This window comes from Equus caballus, chromosome 2, assembly GCF_041296265.1.
Source record: "Equus caballus isolate H_3958 breed thoroughbred chromosome 2, TB-T2T, whole genome shotgun sequence".
In the NCBI taxonomy this organism is placed as follows: Eukaryota; Metazoa; Chordata; class Mammalia; order Perissodactyla; family Equidae; genus Equus; species Equus caballus.
Genome location: NC_091685.1, coordinates 37,340,705 through 37,358,378, shown reverse-complemented (window position 1 = coordinate 37,358,378; position 17,674 = coordinate 37,340,705). Strand labels below are relative to the sequence as shown.

The window sequence follows — 17,674 nt, the reverse complement described above, 5'->3', positions numbered from 1 at the left end:
CCTACATTATTCCTCTGCTCAACTTCAACTTGCAATGGTTATTGCAAACCTTCTCTACTGTAGTAGGCACTATGTATGTCTCACCTAACACCCAATCTCAACCCCTCTTTCCCCTGTCCATGTCCTTTAAAGAGGTGAGAAAAGCTAAATACTCCCTTTCCTAGCCTTCCTTGCATCTGTGTGACAAAATTCCGGCCAGTGGGATGTAGGCAGAAACCTGCTGGGGGACCTCTGGCCAAGCTCCTGCCTTGAACAAGAAAATGATGCGCGGAGTGGAGGCAGCCGGCCATACTGGGACCCTTGGAAAAAGGCAAAGATTTGCAGAAATATTGGCCCTGATATCATTGAGTCACTGAACCAGTGCAGCCGTCTACCTCCAAGCTTCCTATCCTGTAAGAAAAATAAAACCCTGTTTGCTTAAGCCACTGATAGTCAGGCTCTCTGTAGCTGATACAGTCACTCTTCGCCAACCTCTGCGCCTCCACCTCTCTTCATTCTCCACAGATGACACTCCCTCTTCCTTTACAGAGAAAAGTCTTCAGCTAGTCATTCTCCTACTTCCTTGCCACCAAACCTACATATTTACCTGCATCCATAGCCATCCTGTTTCCTCCTTCCTTCCCATTAGGAGAGGGGTCCCTACTCCATGGATGGCGGAAAGGGGGGTAAACAGGGAGATGCCAATCTTCCATTTTATCTTCCTCTTTCCGTCTTGGTTTTCTAACTCATCCTCATGTTCTGGGCCTCTGTCGCTCATCAGCTATGTGGCTTTAAACAGGCCATTAAAGTAGCAAATATTTTATTGAGTGGATTTCAGGCTGTGCCCAATAAAAGCACTGCACGAAATACTGGGGGTTGCCAGGGCTAGGAAAGAGACAGTTCAAGCAGAGAGAAAACTATTTACAAGGCAGAGCAATGGAGCCTTGGAGGAACTGAAAGCGTGCTGGGAGGGCAGAGCGCAGGAAAGGCTCAGGACGCCGAGCTGGAGACAAAGGCATGGGCCACAGTGAGCTGGGTTCTATAGATCAGGCAGGGTAAGGATTTTGGTTTTAACCTTAAATCATCGGGACAGGAAGTGAATTAACTTCTCTGAGCCTCAATTTCTACTTCGGAAAATACGTTTTAGAACTATCTGCTTAGTTCTCAGTCTCCTATACTAGCTTGAGAGCTCCTTAAGGGCAAAGACCTGTGTTTTTACGCATTTTTCTATCCACATGGTAGGCACTTAATAAATGCCTGTTGGATGAATAAACGAGTGTGAAGCCGTCCACAGACTTCAGTTATAAAATCAATCAATACGTTTTTCTTTCTCCTCCCTCCTTGCCTTCCCACCCCTTTTCTCGCCCTCCCTCCCTCTTTCTGACCTCCCACGCCCCCTCCAACCCTCTCCGCGCTTCCCGCCTCCCCTTCCCTGGCCCGCCCCTCCGCTGCGTCGCGAAGGCGGAGAGGGCAAGGCGGGCTTTACGGCAGCCGCGTTGCGGCGGGGCGGGGCGCCGGGCGACTGGCGCGCTTGGCGGCAGCAGTGGGAGGCAGGCCGGCAGGCAGGCAGACGGAGTCGCAGGCGGGTGGCGGCGGCCGTGCTCGCTAGTGAGGGCGGGAGGGAGTGAGTCACTGAGCGTGTGTGAGGGAGGGAAGGAGCGAGCGGGCGAGCGAGCAGCCCCGCGCCGTCCGCCCGCAGCCGCAGCCAGGCCGCGCCGCCGCCCTGCGCCGAGGCCGGGCCGAGCCGAGCTGGGTCGCGCCCGGGCCATGCTGCTCACCGTGTACTGTGTGCGGAGGGACCTCTCCGAGGTGACCTTTTCCCTCCAGGTCGACGCCGACTTCGAGCTGCACAACTTCCGCGCGCTGTGCGAGCTCGAGTCTGGCATCCCCGCAGCCGAGAGCCAGGTACGCCGGGCAGCGAGCGGGGCCTCCCTCCCGAGCTAGCCCTCCCGCCTCGGGGCCTCACGCCCTCCCTTTGCTTCTGCTGAGGAATTGGGGCGGAGGGGGGTGGAGAGCAGGCTGGCCCTTCCCAGCTCGCCCCCGCGGCCGGGAGGGAGCTGGAGTCGGTGGCTGCCCCCCGCACCCCGAGCCTGGGGTGGGGTGCTGGGGCAGTAGCGGAGAACCTGACCGCGGACGCACCCGCTGCAGCCCGGGCGGCGCGTGGACTCCTGGGCGGCTCGCCCCACCTTCTGGCTCTCTGGCCACTTCTGCCCTCATGTTATCCCGAGCTTGGGGTGTCGTCGTGGACCTCAGAAGAAGCCCTAGGTTTGCAAGAGTTCATACATCCTGCTTCCCCAACCAGAAATACCAGTTTGGATCACTGTGGGAGATAGATGTTCAACTGCTTTTTTGGAGAAGGTTCCTGCTTAAGGAAACGTAATTCACCTTTAAACGCAGAGATTTGCACTCTAAGTGAAGGAAAAAGTTTGAGACTTGCACTGCCTTGTTATGAGGCCTTTGGAAATGCTCTTTTCCCTGCCACATGCGTTTCTGGTTAAATTCTTTAAAAAAAAAAAAAAAGCAGTTATTAGTTCAACGCAAACTGTTTGTTTCTCTGGTTTCTTCCCTGGTAGTAGGCCAAAATCCCTCCTTCTTGTCACAACTCAAGAGTTTGAGTCAGTTCAAAGCTCAGTGCTTTAAGAGGATATTTGCTTTAAAATGGTCTAGTATCGTCTCTGTGATTGGGTTGTTTCATTTCCCTACCCTGCTGTAAAGACGTTAAGCTGCACTTGCATTTTAAATAAGCAGAGTAATTTATTTTCAGAATGCTTTGGGGCTGCCACTAAACAATTGGTGACAGTAACTCTGTGGCCTTCACACTGAAACATTTAAATCTTGACTTGGTAAGTGGACCTCGGAGGACATAGTCTAAACATTAAGAAAATTATAGAAGTCCTCCGAGGCCCCAAAATGTAAATCTTTATTTCCTATTGCAGTTATGAAACAGTTCCAAAAACTATTGCCCAACTACAGCTTGTTCTGCCCTGTGTTATGGTAAACAAATGTGTCAATATTTTGTTCAGAAGTGAGTACAGTTCCTTTACACTGTGTGAACTTTAGAACCTTGGCATAAAGCTCAGCATCAAGAAAGAATTTATTTCAGGGCACACAGTGTCACTCAGATACAAAGTCTGGCCAAAGGTACAGAGAAATTGGTAAAAGGGATTTTTTGTAACTAAAACTAATCCACAAAAACTCAAGAGCCAGTTCCTGTCAATGAATCCCTGAAGGGGAAGGCTAGGAGAGGATGCTTTAAGCAGGGAGGGAAAATGAACTCATATTTTTGAAGGTGGCTTTTTCAATTGTTCTTTTCCCTCTAGCTGTTGTCACCCTGCTTATAATCACCAGCTGGTAGGAGAAAGAAAAAATTAAAATGTAATTTGATTTCGTTGTTATTAGGGCTTGGGAGAAGACAAAGGTTGAGATCGTCTCTACTCCTGCATTTGTTGAGATGGCTGTAACAAAAATTCTAAATTAAAGAGGGTGTCAGATTGAAAGACAAATAATTGTATGGTCAAGGCAGGTACTGTCCTCTGCCAATCCAGAAGGCTAAGAATACCTTAATAATTGAACAATTAGGCTAACTCCGATTTCTTTCTTATTTGTTAGGTCAGTGTTTTGGCATTTACTTCCTTCTCAAGCCAAATTAGCCTATGGAAACCTGGGCTCCAATTAGTGTTAAGCCTGTATTACATAGCCGTAAACAGCTTCTGTTTTTCAAGTTTGTTCTTTTGGATCCATTGCAACCTAACACAGTATCTATTTTAAGATATCTGGTGGTCTGTTGTCTTTCAGTTGCTTGCCCATCAGGGAGGAACAGGATCCACCCTAGACACTTGAGTCATTTCCTTTCACCAAATCATAATAGTAAACATCATTATAGTTTTTACCCGAAAATATGTCATCTTCATTTACTTGAGGTTCCCCCCCTACCTTTACCTCCCAGGGTTTTCCCATATTATTCATCTTTCCTTCCTTCCTCTCATAGTTCTCCTGGCATCTTACCTCACTTCTCTTATTTACCTTCTCCATTCTCTTTCCTTCACTTTCATTTCTGATTCCATTTCTAAAGGGACTTTTTTTTTTTAAACCTTCCTGGCTGTTCTTTCCTGTCCCTGTGTGTCCAGACCAGTGGTCTCCAAACTTTTTTGATCACGTGTGCCCCTAAGTAAAATGTTTTGGAACATGCATCTGTGTGATGTATATAATAAATTATATACATCAACTAATGTTATATGCATTGTATATATGCATGTATATTACATGTATATAATAACTGTAAACACCAATTACATTTTATACATGAAGTAATACTTTCTGTACATTATAAATAGGTACAGAATAGAATTTAAGGAAGGGTGAACTAAAATAAATGGAAATCAAAATGCTACTATTTTCTGTTTTCTTCCTGTATCTGTAAAGAATTGTCTTGCATGCCTGCCCCACATTGAGGATTACTGGTTTAGAATTCAGTCTTTCACATCAGCATCGATTGTGCATAAGCATACACGTGGAAAAAGTGTTCATTTTTAACAGCTCTAGTCTGATTATAGTAGTTATAATGTGATGATAAATTTAGAATAGAAACCATCTCTACTTGTACATGTGATTAAAGCTGGGCATCTTCCATCTCTTAATACAAGTGTGGGCTTGGAAGCCAGTTATGGCTCTGTTTAATGCTTTGATGCAGGCTTGGCTGGGCAAACTTCAAACAATTATCAGAACTTAGTTTCACTTTAAGTTAAAGTCTTTATATTTTTGAAACATCGTTATGATTTACCCCTGTAGGTGGCATGTGGTAAAAAGGTGTGCAGAGTGTGTAAGGACTCTAACATGAAAGGCATATTGAAATGTCAAATAATAGCAGTAACTGTGATCCTGGAAACGCAGCTCTGCGCTCAGCATGATTTGTGGTTTGTAAGACACTATTTTAAACCAGTGGAAACTGAAGTTTTCTCTTATAGCTGGTTTTGGCATGTGTATTTTCACAGGTAATTTTCGTGTATTTTTTTTGGATAGCTACTACATAATCATAGGAAACTTGTAACATATAGAAAAGGATAAAAAAGAACACACTTACTTATTACCTCATAACCCAGAGATAACTGCAGTTTACTTTCTAGTAGTTTTTTTTTTGGTAAGGATTTTTCCCCTTTGTATAGTTAAAATATATCTTTTAAACATGATAGAACTATATAAACAATTTCATGTCAGTCTTTCTTCAGACAGCACTACATTGTTAGCATTTTCCCATAACATTTCAAATTCTTCAAATTTATAATTTTAATGGGCACATAATATACCATCATATAGTGTACTACAATTTATTTAACAGTTTCCCTATTGCTGGGCATTTGGATTGGGGAAAACTGGAAGCAGTTACGAGTAACATTTCCATGGATATGTATATACTTCAGGCTTTCTCCCCATTTCTGATTATTTTCTCAGGATAAATTCTTAGATATGGAATTGTCAGGTCTTTTGAGAGGCTTTTAGTAACTATTGCCAAATTATCTTCAAGAAGGGTTGTAAAAGTCAATCTGACTATTACATGGGATGGTACATGTAGATTACTTGGCATATAATGGGTTTTCAACTAATAGTAGATACTATTATGAAGCCATTCAGATGTAATTCCAAGCATTTTGTGGCTACTTTATGGTCCTCAATGCTAGAGACGTTAGGATTTCTGTTCATCCAAGGCTGTCATTCAGAGACCAAAAACATTGGACATCATGCTTAAAGATCCTGGAGTGTATTAATTAGTCTATTGTTAAATGTTGATTAAGATTAGAATCCCGTCTCTAGGGCGCCTCCTCTGCAGTAGGCACTAGCAGTTGTGCCACTTTGGCAGATTAAGCCTTGTAGCTGTGTACATTTTCCTGTTGCATGTTCCTCTAACTGGCAAAACTTGAATTTTGAGCTTTGTAGCCTTTGACTTGGGTATTATGATGCCATTACTCATTTTGTTTTTACTGGTAGAAATTTGAAACCACTGGACTAATAGATACTTAACTTGGAAAATCATTCAGATTTATTCTGGGACTTGAGATGCAAAATGACTGTCTTAGACTCTTAACCCTATTTTAACAAAAAGAAATCAGTTCTTTGTGGCAGTTATAATTTCAACTAAGCCTTTGTTTATCTCATTTGCGTCCTTGGACTAAAATGGAATACACCTGCTGCTTTGTCGGCGTGGAGACTGTTTGCTCCTCACCCACATTCTCCAGTCTAGTATTTTTAGGAAATTGGGGCAAATGGCAATATTCCTTATTTCATATGCATGTTTGGTGGTAATGATTACCTGGATCTTACATTTTTATTTACTTAAGATACCTTCCTTTAAGAAAATTATCTTGTCTACTGAGGAAAAGACTGTGTTAGCTGAACAGTGATGGGGTGAGGTAGGGCATCTGTAAAATGGGAGTTCAAAGAGTGAAGACTTAGTGTTCCTTTCTTCATGTTCAGGGCAGGGGATTCACTGAGCAGTGGGCAGGGTTTTGATCCCCCTAGTGAGTACAGGCCCTTAGTGGTGATGGATGGCTGAATAGCTCATGCTAAGGTCACCCAGCTCATCACCAGGCCACTTTCAGCTGCTGTTTGGGAAAGTTGTATGTGGTACTAGGGAAGAGTAGGGGCTTTAAAGTCAGGCGGCTGTGGTTCCAGTCCCGGTTCTCTTCTTAATAGCTGTGCAGCCTCAGGTCACTTAACTCTCTATCTGTCTCCCTGTCCCTAAGATGGCACAAATAATGCCTACCTCCTAAGATGACTGGGAGACGTAAATGAGAAGACATGAGGATTAAGTGGGAGACTTGAAGACCTAGTGTGATGCTGCCTCTAGTAGAAGCTCACTCAGTAGTAGCTGTTGCTCTTTTAATACAGCTTTCCACATCGCATTTCCAGCCTGAAGAGAATTCGGTGATCTTGTGGACAGGAATGTTCTGATTCTCCTGAGTTTGATTTCTTGTTGGAGATAAATAAATGTTCTCTTAGAAGTACAGTTAGAATATATTGACTGATCATATATTTCTAAATATACTGATAGTTGAAGCTCTGAGCCTGGAAAATTAAGGAGTAGGCCTTGGACACTGATACCTTCATTATGGTGGTGTCACGGTGTTGATGCCACCTTGTCAGAGCTGCCTGTGTGGGTTTGGCATGCCTGTTGATTCTTGCTGTACACTTCAACCTTGGACACTTGTCACTTCAGGTTTATGGTGGTTTTTCCAAGCAATCCCACACGTTATAATGACTCTCCAGTTGTATTTCAAACAACTGTGTTGATTCTGGTGTACTTTTACTATGAGATATATGCTTAAATAAGGGAGTGTGAATGGATGGGTAGAGTGACAGTTGCAATCTGTTGTAACATGTTTTAACTTTGCAGGTGAGGGTAAGAACTAACAATACTTTTTCTAGTCATTTATAGAACTTATAAAGTATAATTGGACCTACAAACTCGGCAAATCAATTTTTTTTGCTCATCCCCAGAAGTATTTGATTTTGCAGAGAACTAAATTCAGTTTCCTGTTATTTCTATTCCTCATGTCAGTGCAAGTTCTGAGAGCAGATACGACAGACCTTTTTTTTCCAGTTTAAATCCTGTATTTTTCAGGTTCTGTGTCAGGCAGTCTTACTCTGAGAGCTGTGAGGAAACATCGTAAAGTGGTGGTGTAGCAGAAAGACCTGGAAGGGACAGCTGTAATGACTATCTAGCCCCAAGTGGTTGCTTAACAAATGGGAAATGTGAAGCCTAGACCAGCTGAGTGACAGGGCCCCTGTCAGAGCCAGGGCAGAACTCAAGTTCCTCCGTTTGCATGTGGCCTGGTACAAAGTGAATTGTTAGGAAGAAAACCTTCCAAACTCTGAGTTTATTCTGAACGTCCCTCTGGAGTATATAATAATGCAGGGTGGGTTTTATGCTCATTCACGATGAAGTTACAGTATGCCCTTTATGTGTTCCTTTTCTTTCCACAGCACATTATTTCATCTATTTTTATGTTCTCAGGCTTTCTTCAATGTTTGGTTGCACATCATAATAATATTTTTGTTGGTGGTACATTGCTGATCTTTTTTTCCATCTGTGTTTATTCTTTTCTGAATTTATTCCACTTTTGTTTCCACCCATAAACATAGGAGTGATAAAACTTTGGGGATGGTAGAACAGGAGAAGTATACAGGAAGAGTGGTATTTGGGGACCTTTTAGACTTGCCCGCATGCAAGATCATTTAAAAATGGACACATTGAGATGTCAATGTACAGCCTGGTAACTAAAGTTAACAATACCGTATCATACATTTGAAAGTTGCTTAGAGAGTAAATCTTAAAAGTTCTCATCACAAGAAAAAGAATTTTGTAACTATGTGAGGTGATGCATGTTAGCTACTTACTGTGATATATATATACATCTAATCGTGTTGTACACCTAAAATAAGTACAAGATTATGTCAATTATATGTCACTAAAACTGGGGGACACATTATTTAACAGTATTGTAGTTCGCGTGCCCAGAGTAAATTATTCCCATTTTCTTCCCTGCTCAAAATTAAATCTGATTTTAAAGTAATATACATTAGATTCATTCGTCCTTTAATTCAACAAATATTTGGGCATTATTTATCTAACATGCCCTGTTCTAGGCATTTTGGATATGGTGAACAAAACAAAGTCCTTGTCCTCAAGTAGCTTACATTTTAGTGGGGTAGATAGACACTCAATAAATAAATATAAAATATGTGAGGTGAGGGTACATTTTAAATAGAGTGATTAGGCAAGGGCCCTGAAGAGGTAGTGTTTGATCAGAGACCTAAAACAACAATGAGTGGGGAAAGAACATTCCTCAGGTAGAGAGAAGAGCAAGTGAAACAGGCTTGAGGGGGAAGTTATCATGTTACTTGAGGAACAGCAGTCATTTTATAACCAGCTCTGGTGGTCTAGTGGTTAAGATTCGGCACTCTCACCCCCACGACCCAGGGTTCATTTCCCAGTCAGGGAACCCCACCACCCGTCTGTCATCTGTCAGTTGTCATACTCTGGTGGCTGCATGTTGCTGTGGTGCTGAAAGCTGTGCGACCAGTATTTCAAATAGCAGCAGGGTCACCCATGGTGGACAGGTTTCCGCAGAGCTTCCCACTAGGACAGACTAGGAAGAAGGACCTGGCCACCCACTTCCGGAAAAGTTGGCGATGAAAACACTGCATAGCAGCGCAACACTGTCTGATATGGCACTAGAAGGGGAGAGGATGGCGTTAAAGACCAGGCAGGGTTCAGCTCTGCTGCACACAGGGTCACTAGGAGTCAGGATCAACTCAAGGGCACTAACAACAGCAAATCGTGTTATGAGGTGAGGTCAGGAGGAGCCAGGGACCAAGTTGTTTGGGCCTCGTAGGTGATGAGAAGGACTTGGGCTTTTATTCTAGATATGATGGGAAACCATTGGAGGGTTTTGAGCAGGGAGTGACATTATCTGATGAAGAGGAAAACTATGGTCTTTCTTCTTTGCGCTGTGTAACAGTGATTCATACTGTTAAATCTTTTCTGGTTGTAGATTGTCTACGCTGAAAGACCTCTCACAGACAACCACAGATCACTGGCTTCTTACGGCTTGAAAGATGGGGATGTTGTGATTTTACGACAGAAGGAGAATGCAGACCCTCGACCTCCAGTGCAGTTCCCAAGTAAGACATCTCGTAATGGTTTGGCATCCCCTGACATAAGCATCAGTAGATAAAATCGCACAGTGGTTCAGAGTTTTGGATTAGCTCTGGATTCAGACTACCAGGGTACAAATCCTGACTACCCCTTGCTTGCTGGTACGTAACCTTGGACGAGTTAACTTCTCTAAGTCAGTTTCCTTATCCATAAGTTAGGTGCTATAATTAACCCCAACTCCTAGAGTTGATGTGACAATAATGCGTGTAAAACCTTCAGCATGTAGCAAGCCCTCAATAAACGTTAGCTTCTGTTTTGTAATCAATGATAATTTTATCCTTGGGACTTGAGAGGCTGCATATGCCTGTGGTTCCTGACTGACTTTTGCTGTGTTGTGTCTGGCATTCAGTGGCAGGCCCTTCTGGGGCATTTTGTCAGCCAGGGACTTGCTCCCTCATTTCATGTGATCTCATAACTCTGTTGTAGGAGAAGAGATTCCTCCTCACAATTTATTGTCATTAACAGATGAAGCTCTGATTTTAAATAATGTCTTCAAAGTTACTTAGCTAGTAAGTGAAGGCACAGGAATTAAAACTTGGTGCTTTTTCTATTACCCTGAGTTTTGTGAACATAAAGCAGCTGGACCACCAAATCTGGTTCTTTTCCACCAGCTTTGTTAATCATGTAAAAAGAAACTGTTATCTATCTTAGCTGTTCCATCCAGAATAGGTGTTTATAATCTGGAATCTGTGTGTTGGGATTTGGGAGGTTTCTGGGTCCCTGAAATAATATGCATAATCGTGTGGGTGTGTGCATTTGATGGGGAGGGGTCCATAGCTTTCTTCAGACCCTTGGATGAGTGCGTGAGTACAAACGTTTGTACGGTTCTAATGTGGAACCACTTGATGAAATGTGTGAGTTTTTTTCCCATTCCCTGTCATATTCTGATAGATTTCTTTGAATAGTGTTTGGTCTCTAGCTCACTTGGTTTTAAAGTTTATGGTAACAGCTGATAGGTGTCTGGGTAATGACAGACTCCAGCTTAGAACACAGTGCTTCCATTCAGTCTGAAACTGGGGCTAGAAGAGATCATCAAACCCTGTTCCTCCCAGATCTGGATTACATTAGTCCCTGGGGCTACTGTTAAACTTTAGATAGAGTGGTGGTTCCAATATGCCTGTCGGTGAAAAACAAATCTTCCTTTGGTTAATTTGGTGAGATCATCAATTCTGGAGATTCACTGTTTTTCGTCCTGTGCTGTCCCATATGGATGAGAGAGCCAGTAGGTCAGGGAGGGGAGGGGATCTGGTCTCTAAAGTAAACAAGTTTTTCAGAATTATTCTGAAGTGAATGGACTCTCAAGATAAGTGTAACAGGGCTGGAGATAAAGTTTCCCTGCCCACAGAGAAGGCCCACCCGTGTATGTTTTGCCAGTTGGTATAGATTAACTACCTCACAAAGATCATGCCGTTCATTTCACCTTTTCATTGCTTAGGAGTTCATACACAAGTGTGTGCACACACACACACATATACACATACATTTGCCAGCTGCCAGCTGAGGTCTGTTTGAAGAAGGTGACCGCCTAGTTGAACCCATGCTAAAAGGCAGAAACCGTTGCCTGAATTTAAGCATTCCCTTTTTCTGTTTGAGGTCTCAAAGGCTACAGGGTAGCCTCAGACTTGGGACAAGTATGACCTTCAAATACATTTTGGAGGTGAACAAATGTAGACTCATTCAGTCCTAGCCCCTCGTTCTGGCTCTGCTTGTTTTCTTCTTATTTTTTTTTCTCTCTTTCCTTTTTTTAAATAACAGCTGTATTGAGATATCATTCCCATACCATGCAATTTACTCATTTAAAGGATACAGTGGGGCTGGCCCCGTGGTGCAGCGGCTAAGTGCGCACGTTCCGCTTCCGTGGCCCGGGTTCGCCGGTTTGGATCCTGCGTGCGGACATGGCACCGCTTAGCACGCCATGCTGTGGTAGGCGTCCTACATATAAAGTAGAGGAAGATGGGCACAGATGTTAGCTCAGGGCCAGTCTTCCTCAGCAAAAAGAGGAGGATTGGCAGCAGTTAGCTCAGGGCTAATCTTTCTCAAAATAAAAAAAAAAGGATACGATTCAATGATTTTTAGTATATTCAGAGTTGCACAACCATCACTATAATCAATTTTGGCACATTATCATCACCTTAAAAAGAAACTGTGTACCCATTAATAGTCATTCCCCATCTGCCCCCAAGCCTCCTGGCCCTAGGCAACCATCAGTCTAATTTCAGTCTCTATGTGTTTTCCTGTTCTAGGCATTTCATATAAATGGATTCATGCAGGATTCATGCAGTATGTTGGTCCTTTGTGTAAGGCTCCCTTTTATTTTCCTTTCATTTTAATAGGGTCAGCTCAGCCCGGAGTATAAACCTGAGAGTCGTAGCCTCTAAACCTGTTGTCTCTTTTGGTGTACTCAGCATTGAGAACCTGTGCAAGTTCCTTTTCTTCTGTTTTTCTCTCCTATAAAATGATTACACCTCCTAGCTCCCCCAGGGGTGTGAGAAGAGTCAGCAGTGATACACAGATGAAAGTGTAAATTCAAAGAACTAATATGTGTAGCACATACTTTCAGAATTTAACATCTAACATTTACGCTGTTCACTTGATATGTATAGTATTCTTCACGCAAGGTGTCAGGGCTCTTTGAAGCATATGTCAAAGCAGACTAGGATTTTTCTTAAGGACCACATCCACGTTTATGCAGTTACATCTACTGAGACTAGCTTTAATTTTTAAAAAGCCTAATAAGTAAAAACTTATCTATTCTGGGATATTTTTATAAGCCAAAAACTTGGGGTTACTGCCATTGTCTGCCCCCGCACCCCGACACACACACTCTTCTATTCTTTCCTATCTGTTCGCTCTCAGACTGCAGTCTTTGTATTCAAAGTCAGTGTGACCGCCATTAAAAAGAAAAGTACGAGAAAGAGGATAGGAGAGGTTTTTAGAATGTCTGCGATTACCATTTACTGCTATTATATACCACTTATGAGCAGATATTCTGCTGTTTCCTTCAAAAACTTGTTTTTATGGAGTCGTCTGAAGTAAACTTTGATTTGATTTTCCCCAACAGACTTACCCCGAATAGACTTCCGTAGCATAGCTGTGCCTGGCACATCCAGCTCCCGGCAGCGCCAGCCAGCAGGAGTACAGCAGTCCCACTCATCTCCTGGAGAAATAGCTTCGTCTCCTCAGGGCTTGGACAATCCAGCCTTGCTCCGAGACATGTTGCTGGCCAACCCCCACGAGCTGTCCTTGCTGAAGGAACGCAATCCACCCCTGGCAGACGCCCTGCTCAGTGGAGACCTTGGTAAGCTTGTGAACTTGGAAAGCCATCAGGCTGACCTGAGGTGAAGTAGTTGTGTCACAGCAAGTGTGGAGAAACTCAAGCAACTGGTGTGTCCAACCCACCGTGCCACGTGATTTATTGAACATAGCAGTTGGTTTAGGGAGGTAAATTAGTGCTGATGTCAGAGGCTGAGTTAATTAGCAATAGCGGCAATTTTAGGACTGCATAGAGTTCCAAAATCCAGCTAGCCCAGCCCCCTCTGTTTACATTTTTCCTCTCACCATTTCAGCAGCATGTAACCCAGGTACTGATATTTTAACCTCTTTCGTTAGACCAGCTGACACCAGCTGAAATGCTTTTGGTTCCAAGAAACAGGTTCAGTGCCATCAGCTTGTGTGACAAAATGGAACCCCCTTATTCTCATCCATCCCAAGGTTGCTGATAGTGGGGTTGTTACCAACAGTTTATCTGGGGCTGTATTTGAGCCATTCTTTTATTTAACAGAACACTTATTTTTACTCATCTTTATGAGTAAATTTTTTTCTGTAAATTTCTCCAATTTTACTCTTGGGTTTATGAAACTCTACTGATTAGATTTTAAAACCTAACAGATACTTAATAACTCATTCTTCAATAACCATTTTTTAAATTGAGGTAATATTTACCTACAGAGAAATACGCAGATTTTAAATATATAGTTCTTTGAGTTTTGGCAAACTCATGTAACTACCACCTCAGTCAAGATATAGGACATTTCTCTCACTCTAGAAAGTTCCATTATGTTCTCTTTCTAGTCAGTGTCCTGCCGTTATAGGCTACTACTGTCCTGATAATCATTATAGATTAGTTTTCCTGTTTTTGATCTTTATGTAAAAGGAATCATACAGTATGTCCTCTCTTGTGTCAGGCTGCTTTCACTCAAGTTAATGTTTTTCAGACCCCTCCATGTTGTGTATATTAGTAGTTCATATGACCATTATCTTGGTTTCTTTAATTTCTTATGCAACATATCTAATTGCCAAAGACCATGATGATGGCACATTTAAGTTTATACATTTAAATACACCTCCATTTAAGAAATAGCAAAATAAAGGTGGTTCTTGAACCATGCGTCATATAGTAAGCAATGTTTTCTCTTTACTAATTTTCCTGCCTGTTATCCATCAGGTAATATAGATAGCCTAACAGTAGTTTGCATTTAATTTATCTGCCTTTAGGCAGAGAGTATTATAAAGGAAATGAAACTAGAAGAGGAAGAAGGGGATTGTGGTGCTCTATTTTATTTCTAGGTAACAGGATAATAAGGGCAATAAGGAGGGGAGGAGTGGGTTTTGTCTGCCACATAGAGTTATTCCCCACTGATCTAAACTGAAAAATCATTACCTCTGAGTAGAAACAACGTGATGGATAACTTCTTACAGGTGTAAGTGATTTTTGCAGATACTTTATTTGTTTACACTGAATTTAGGTGAAGAAGTAGTCTTGCCTCAGAGAATAGAAAGTAAATGTAATTGCTCATTTAAAAGAATTTTTAGACTTCCTTTCTGCATCTCTTACAGTTGATTTTGAGAAATTGTTTGATGTGGAAAAGTACTAATAAAGAATGAAAATATAGTGGTACTTAAGATTTGACCCCTTATTTTTGTAGAGAAATTTTCTAGAGTCCTGGTGGAGCAGCAGCAGGACCGAGCCCGGAGAGAGCAAGAAAGGATTCGTCTCTTTTCTGCTGACCCTTTTGATCTTGAAGCTCAGGCAAAGATAGAAGAAGATATAAGGTAATGAACGACCCTTCACCTGAAGAGAAAGATTTAGAGAATCCAGATTTCCCACCTCTGGGTGATCTCGTGTTGGTTGGACATCTGCTTTGAGGTAGCTTCCTTATTCTTCATTTGAGATAGTAACTTCGGTCTTTTAGGTTATTCTCTCCTCTTCCATTTTCCTCACATTTGATTCAGCGTTACAAAGGTACAGGTACCTAACTTAATGACTTTCTCTTCTAAAATTTTAATAAAAACGCCCTGACTAGCATGCAGCACATCTTTAAAGCAACTCACGGTAGATGACCCCAGGACTGAGTGGAAGCCCCCAGCTTGGTCACACTGCTGGATGGGCTGCGCAGGCGGATAGGAATCTTTCTTTAGACCTGATGCCTGGGCACTGATCAAATCCAGGCTGGCACATGATGGGAGTAGATCCATGGGTGCAGAAACTTGTAGTCTGAAGTCTGTTCCTTCTGCAGTTCTTGCACAGGCCTCAGTGGGTAGACTGACTGCCGTTCACATTTCCAACTCCAGTTTCTCTAAGGCTGTGGTTCTCACCTGGGGCAGCATTAAAATCACATGAAAAGCGTTTAAAAAATGTACGTGCTTGGGCTGTACTCCCAAATCTGATGAGTCAGAATCTTAAGGGGTCGGGCCTAACCAGGTACAATGATGCTGATGCCAACCTTGGTCACATTACTAGTCACAAGCATGAGGCTGTTCAGTTAGTACCTTTGAATAAAAAAACAGCTGCTTTATTCCCCTCAGATTCAGTTTCTGTTGCTGACTGTGAAGGCCTTAGTATAACGAAGAGGAACATGACTGTAACGATACTACTTTTAAGGACTGTGTCATCACCATTGGTTGCTTGAATGAAGCCTAACTTGCTCATTATATTATACTGTCAACTTGGAAGTCAAATAATAATGTTCTTATTTCTTTTTTCTCTGACTACATTTGAAATCAGAGAAATGTCAATTGTACACCCCTAATCAGTTGACAGCCCTAAGGCATTCCTTGTGTTCTTAAGTGTTCCCGCTAATTGTATCAAGTAGTAACAAATATCTTTGAGGAACATCTCACTAGTTAAATCTACCCAGAGAAATAGGAAGATATCTGTGTTCTCTGAACTAGACTACATTGTAGCTGTAAAGAACCTGACATAGTTTTCAAGAATAGTTGTGTTCCACACCAGGAAGCAGGAGGGGTGGGAGGGAGAGTGGGGAGGCATCCTAGCCAAACCGTGATACTGAGCGATTAGAAGAGTAGAAGTGGAATGGAGCGTGTCCATGTGACTCACGTTTCTTCCCAGAGGTGGGGTAAAGGAAATGGGGTGATGCATACATTTTTTTAAAGGAGAAAACCTTGTGCATCTGAAGGGACTCTCTACAGAGCCCAGAATAGCCAAAGTAACTGGTATTATCTCAGAAGATTTTTTGCTGAAACTTATTTTGGTTGGAGTCAGTGCAAGGTCAGAAGTGCACAACTAATTTTAGGTTACTTCTAAATTTAATAACATGGCGTAAGAGAAAAGCTGGGTAATTATATCGAATGCCTGTTAAAGTCATCTGGTATGATACAGTAGTGATTACACGGGGTATATGTACACTGAGGTATAATAGCTTGCATATTGGCCTGACTAAATTAAACGAGTGCCTTTCTGAGAAATTTTATTACAGAATGGCTGATAAACCCATCAATTCAGTTGAGCTAGAATATTACTACAGAAAAGACAGGCACTACAGTTTAGAGCAGGGGTCAGCAAACTTTTCCCATAAAGGAGTAGATAGTAAATATTTTAGTTTTTGCAGGCCATAATATCTGTCGCCAGAACTCACTTCTGCGCTAGCAGGATCCCAGGTCTTGGATCCTGTTCTATTGTTGTCTCAGTCTTCAGGTAAGTTGCCCAGCCCCTGCCCTAGTTTCCATTCATGTTGGTGATGTTTTTAAAAGGAGACTGGAAATGAAGACATGAGATGTTGGAGTAAACTGGAACTCCCTTTTATTGGCTATTCTCATGGAAGAATTAGAATATGTTATATAATGTTATAAACCAATGTTAGCACAATAAAAAAAAGAATATGTTCAGTTTTTGAAGAAATGATTTGATAGACCAGGTGAACTGTGATACGTGTCTGTGTAGTTTTCTAAGTCGTAGGTAGGTAGCTAGGTAGGTAGGTAGGTAGGTGCATGTTTTTGGTTATCTGCTCTTATGTTGTTAGCGTTGTATACTAGATTCTTTATACCTCTCAGCAATCCTATAATAGGAATTATTATCCTCATTTTGCAGATTAGAAAGCCCAATCTTAGAGATTTAGCAGCAGGTGCAACCGAAACAATTGAAGCATCTACGTATTATGTTTGCAAACTGTTTTCAATATACTGGATGTAGGAAATGTACCCAGATACCTAGTAAATCCTCAGTTAAATTTGGAGCATTCATGAAATTCTGACATTCTACGGGATAAAAATAGTTGTGACCCTTATTCTCCACAAATTTATGTTCCTATTTCTGAACTTATAAAGAGAGCATAATTGTTTTACATGAAGGTAATTTGTATGCCTTTAGATTTTCTGCCAACCATATATGTCACTACCTCCTACTGAATCACCTATCATAGGATAGAGCACCAATTTCCATTTCCAGGACTCACCTGCTATAGTTTGGACAAAAGATATACAAATCTGCTTTCATCAATATTGTGACTTTGAAACATGTTGCTCTTCATGGAAATAACACTTTCAGTGTACCTGGTTTTTGTTTGTTACAGGCAACAGAACATTGAGGAAAACATGACAATAGCTATGGAAGAGGCTCCAGAAAGTTTTGGCCAAGTAGTCATGCTTTATATTAACTGCAAAGTGAATGGACATCCTGTGAAAGCCTTTGTTGACTCAGGTGATGTCTCCATCCTTTGTGTCTCTGTCTGTCCATCCAACTTTCTG

At 42.0% G+C, this 17,674-nt stretch overlaps 1 protein-coding gene across 1 annotated transcript in view; it reads left to right on the top strand.

Annotated features, from left to right (window-relative positions):
- Window positions 1-1,543: 1,543 nt before the first annotated feature.
- Window positions 1,544-17,674, top strand: part of DDI2 (DNA damage inducible 1 homolog 2) — a 40,464-nt gene continuing 24,333 nt past the window's right edge. The window contains exons 1-5 of the mRNA NM_001433515.1: window positions 1,544-1,884; window positions 9,528-9,657; window positions 12,753-12,989; window positions 14,617-14,743; window positions 17,500-17,627. Coding sequence (NP_001420444.1) covers window positions 1,747-1,884; window positions 9,528-9,657; window positions 12,753-12,989; window positions 14,617-14,743; window positions 17,500-17,627 — 760 coding nt within the window. The 5' untranslated portion in view covers window positions 1,544-1,746. The remainder of the gene's footprint in view (window positions 1,885-9,527; window positions 9,658-12,752; window positions 12,990-14,616; window positions 14,744-17,499; window positions 17,628-17,674) is intronic.